We start from the raw sequence: 4,422 nt of genomic DNA, 5'->3' as shown, positions 1-4,422 counted from the left end.
ACCACCCAAAGTCAAAAGTTGAAATTGTGCCTATATTTATATGGTTTATACGTGATTTAAGTTTTCGCTAAAGCAGCTGGAAGGAAAACTTGTTTGTATGAAAAAATATTCTTTGCTGGACCAAATTTGAATGAAAAAGGAAACACGAGTACTTATATAGGTATTATTCACATATGTTGCATTTACGATATACTTTATATTTGTAAATGAACCAACTTAAACTACAATTTTTATATTTTAAGAACCATATTATTTTGTTTTACTTTAATAATAATTCATAACATTTAAGTAGGTAATAGTACAAAAACAGATTTTAAAAATTTTCTTCTTTCTGTACCTCATTGTTCATAGTGATATTTGGGTAGCTGGCAAAAGGCAAAACTTCAATTTTTCTTGTCACCTAAAATCAAATAATAATGTAACCAAGCATAATTTATATTTTGCCTCCTTCCCACATGGTCCCACATAATTCAAACTAGGTATCAATATTTTCCATGTAGGAGGAGGGAACTTCATAGACTTTTTATGAGCGAAAGGAATTTTATTGCTTTTATGAAAAACTTTTGAAATTTTTTTTATCTTAATAATATATTGAAATTAAAATTTAAATGGGGCGTAGCATAGCTAAACTTTTTTTTGACGAACATTTTCGTAAGTTGTTTCCGAAGTTTATACAAAATTGTTTTAAGAAATATAATAACTTGAAAATTTGAGAGTTTTAATTATTGTTTTCACGGATTTGAGTTGACACTAAATTGTCTGTGACATATGTATTTACGTAGGTTAGGTATCAATATTTTTGACTTGTGGACACATCTGAGAGCTGGGTTGTGCGTTGGCAAATTCCGATTGGGCGCTAGTTGCACTACTCACAGGTGGTAATCGAGGATATACACTGGGCATCCAAAATAATTCCACGCTGCCTGTATATCTTAAATAGTGCTTTACACCAACGTCTTATCCCGGTTTAACTAACCCTCATAGCTCTGCCTCAAAATTAAGATGAACTTTTGAAATTTGAATAATGTGATAATATACCTTCCTATATAGGTAGAAACGTGAAATATTGCACAAAAATAGGTATTATCGTTTAAGTAAAGAGAAAAATCTAATAATTGCAATTTTTTCAAAACTAATGCCACTTAGGAAGAGTAGTTCTAAATGCATGAAGTGACATTGAATCGACAATCGCGACATATAGCAAAAGCTGGTTGACTCGGATACTGTATATTATCATGATTAAATCCTGAAAGAAGACGCCCACTATGCTGAAGCTAAAATTAATAATATTTAACAAAAGCTCAACCGTGAATAAAAGGGCCCGGACTCAAAAAAGTTCTTCCAAAAAAGTCTGCATATCAAAGTACCTAGTAATGTCTATACCGCAGCTGAGTGTGACCTTTCTTTAGTCAACTTTAACACAGAAATACATTTATGTGCAACAAATCTCTTTTAATTTTAATGCTTTTATTAATTATTTCACAGTTGCAACAGAAAAATTACCAGAGGGTGATAAAAATTTGTTTTAGTTGTTAAAAATAAAAGAAATAATAAAATTTATTGAGAATTGTTGAACATGAATCTATTCGTGTATTAAGATTATTTCTAATGAAAGATCAGACTTGGCTGCAATACATATTATACTCTATTCAGAATGAGAACAGTAGTCAGCGGCAATGGGTTTTAGTTTACGACGGTTAGACGTATCGTCTAACGCTTCCCCCTCCGAGTCTACTCACGATGCCAGTGCTTTGAAACGAAGGTAAGCCTCTCCGCTGACTTCTGTTTGTATTTTGAATAGAGTATAGATTTCACTACTTTGATAGGCAGACTTTTTTTGGTCTGGTAATTGGTCCTTATTTCACTGTTGAGTTTTTGTTGGATTACATTTTACCTTGAATGTAGGATACAAAAGTATTTTATTTGTTCTCAAATTTGTCCCCTTTGAATAACCGTCCCAATGATTTCCAGCTTCTTCGATCTCGTCACCTACTTCTAGATCCATCTCTTCCGGTCCGTATGCTTTATGAGATAATAAAGCTACATTCAGTTTGCGAACTTGACCATGAAAAAAAAATGCTCTGTCTAAAGAGGTGAACTTGGCTGATGCATCTGGTTGGAGACTGTTCATAATTTCATATGCTAACCGACACACCTGCAACATAATATACACAATTCATTGAAAACCAATTTACGTAGATAATACATTTATTCAAATTATTGTTATAAATATTTTTTTTTTTAAATGCCCCGAGGCTTTATATTATTTAAACGACCCAAAGGTCTTTATAAATATGTTTGATAATTTTATTATACATATTTTATATACCAGATATAAATTATATATATATTACACGTTGATGGAGTCACTTCCAATGAAGTGCCTCCTGCCTTAATCTAAAATCTTAAATTAAGTCGTATGGTTTCAGACGCTTAAGACGTCTGATATCCTTGGAGTTATCTAATAGTTGGATGGCCAATGGGATTGACATGGTGATCTAGCCTCGTCTCGTGTTTGCGAGCAAACCTTTGGATTTTGTCTGCTATTGTAGGCAGCATCATATCACGGTGAATTGCGTTGTTTCTTTCGAACCGATAGGCTGCAGTGATGGTCTGAAGGGCAATGTTTTGACAGCATTGTATTACATCGATGTTAGACTTACTGGCAGAACCCAACAATTGAATGCCATATATCCAGATCGGTTTCATAATTGCTACATACAGTAGACGTTTGTTTTCGATGGTTAACTCGGAGTGAGGTCGAACTAATCAATAAAGTTTTCTCATTTTTTCTTTAATCTGAATTTTTTTCTGAAGGACGTGGTGTTTCCATTTTAGACGAAAGTCATGGTGCATTCCAAGATATTTTGCTGAATATTTTTGTGGGGTTGGTGATTTATTCAGTACTATTTAGATGTTTTGGTTTTGTGTAACGTATAGTTAACGTGCACCAATTTGTCGCCATTGATCTTAATTTTCCAACGTCTTGTCCGAGCAAAGATATTGTCAATTCACCTTTGTAAGTTATCAGTTGCAGTGTTTTAAATATGATCACATAAAGTTACAAGGCGTATTCGTGTTGTTAAATTAGTAGTCAATAAGTATTGTTATTATTTTGGGTACTTGATACCGGTTATTTTCGATGAAAAATTTCCGATTATACTCAAGTTAATATTTTCTTTTGTAATTAATTATTAGTAACAATGAATAAAGAAATCAAAAAATCAAATTTGACATACATTTAAAAGGCAGACAATTATGGTTTGTTCGCAAAAAAAAAAAAAAACGATCATTTTGAAGAGCATAAGAGGTTACAAACCTGCACGACAACACACATTCATACGACATGCATGAAGTATAATTGTATTCATGACTATTGCAATGATATTTGTTTTAAGTTTTTGAAATAAGGTGACGTAATGTTACATGTGTTCCCGTCGTTGGGTTAGTAATCATTAATCAATAAGTATTGTGATTATTTGAGTTACTAGAACGGATTTCGATTCAATACCATGATTATATTCTTTTTTTATAAAAAATGTTCACTTTTAAAATTAATTATTAATGATAAAGCATAATGATTTCGAGGAAACAAATTTGACATACATTTGACGAAAAAGTACAAACTACGTAGTCACAGTGAGCTAGAAGATATATTTCGATGTTGATATTTATAATCGAACCGTCTAACTTCTGAGTTGACGCAGATTTGGATATCTCTGGATCGCCAATAATATCGTATTCAGGATATCTAACAAAACATGATGGATTATTTATAATATCTACAAATAAATGTAATTATAATAACGTCATGTTTGAAAATTTCAAACACACTTGAGTGTAGCTTCATCAAACAATGTTGGCTCGTCCGTGGCCAAATAAATCCGTTTCGTGTCGTTCACGCCGTCCAATTCTTTGAGCTTGTAATATTCTTCGACGTGGTACATATACTCTTCGAGTTTGTGCAACGAAGCTTCTTTAATGAGTTTGTCCGTTCGTCTGATATGCAATCTGCACACAAATACTACATTTTATTAATTGAACGCTTATATACATATTTTAATATATTTAATTTTATCAGATTTTTAAACGAAAGCTCAACGAAACATTTAAAAAAAAAATGTTTATCATCATCGTAATGTTATTTTTCTGACAACATGCATTTGAAGTACCATAAATAAGTTCATTATATTGAATATTTATTAGTACATTATCCAAATAATTTTTTTTACTTTAATATATAGGTTTATGTACAAATTTTACATTTTGAGCGGAGCGAGGAATCTAGTGGTTTTACAATGGTGTTTAATTGTAATTTATTTAATTTTTTTTTTTATCCTGTATACAAAATCTCTATCAGAATAAGTGCTTCGATTTCAACACATAATACTTTATCTTTTAGTAAATTGGATCAATATGGTA

The 4,422-nt window shown here is 31.5% G+C and overlaps 1 protein-coding gene across 1 annotated transcript; it reads right to left on the bottom strand.

Annotated features, from left to right (window-relative positions):
* Positions 1 to 1,613: 1,613 nt before the first annotated feature.
* LOC100166412 (alpha-(1,6)-fucosyltransferase-like) lies at positions 1,614 to 4,100 on the bottom strand. The gene is made up of 3 exons (XM_029488538.1): positions 3,835 to 4,100; positions 3,607 to 3,751; positions 1,614 to 2,155 (listed from the first exon to the last, which is right to left on the bottom strand). The coding sequence occupies exons 1-3, from the start codon at positions 3,945 to 3,947 to the stop codon at positions 1,862 to 1,864; spliced, it is 552 nt and encodes a 183-aa protein (XP_029344398.1). The 5' UTR covers positions 3,948 to 4,100; the 3' UTR covers positions 1,614 to 1,861.
* Between the last annotated feature and the right edge of the window lie 322 nt (positions 4,101 to 4,422).

The sequence above is a fragment of the Acyrthosiphon pisum genome, chromosome A1 (genome assembly GCF_005508785.2).
Source record: "Acyrthosiphon pisum isolate AL4f chromosome A1, pea_aphid_22Mar2018_4r6ur, whole genome shotgun sequence".
NCBI lineage: Eukaryota > Metazoa > Arthropoda > Insecta > Hemiptera > Aphididae > Acyrthosiphon > Acyrthosiphon pisum.
This window is presented reverse-complemented; position numbering and strand designations above follow the sequence as displayed.

What these genes read in the sequence shown, in the direction of transcription:
- LOC100166412 (XM_029488538.1), bottom strand. Translation starts at nt 3,947, where the DNA reads ATGTACCACGTCGAAGAATATTACAAGCTCAAAGAATTGGACGGCGTG. An exon ending in TTTGATGAAGCTACACTCAA is followed by an intron (nt 3,752 to 3,834) that starts GTGTGTTTGAAA and finishes ATGTTTTGTTAG; the next exon opens with ATATCCTGAATACGATATTA. An exon ending in TTTGTACTTTTTCGTCAAAT is followed by an intron (nt 2,156 to 3,606) that starts GTATGTCAAATT and finishes ATTATGTTGCAG; the next exon opens with GTGTGTCGGTTAGCATATGA.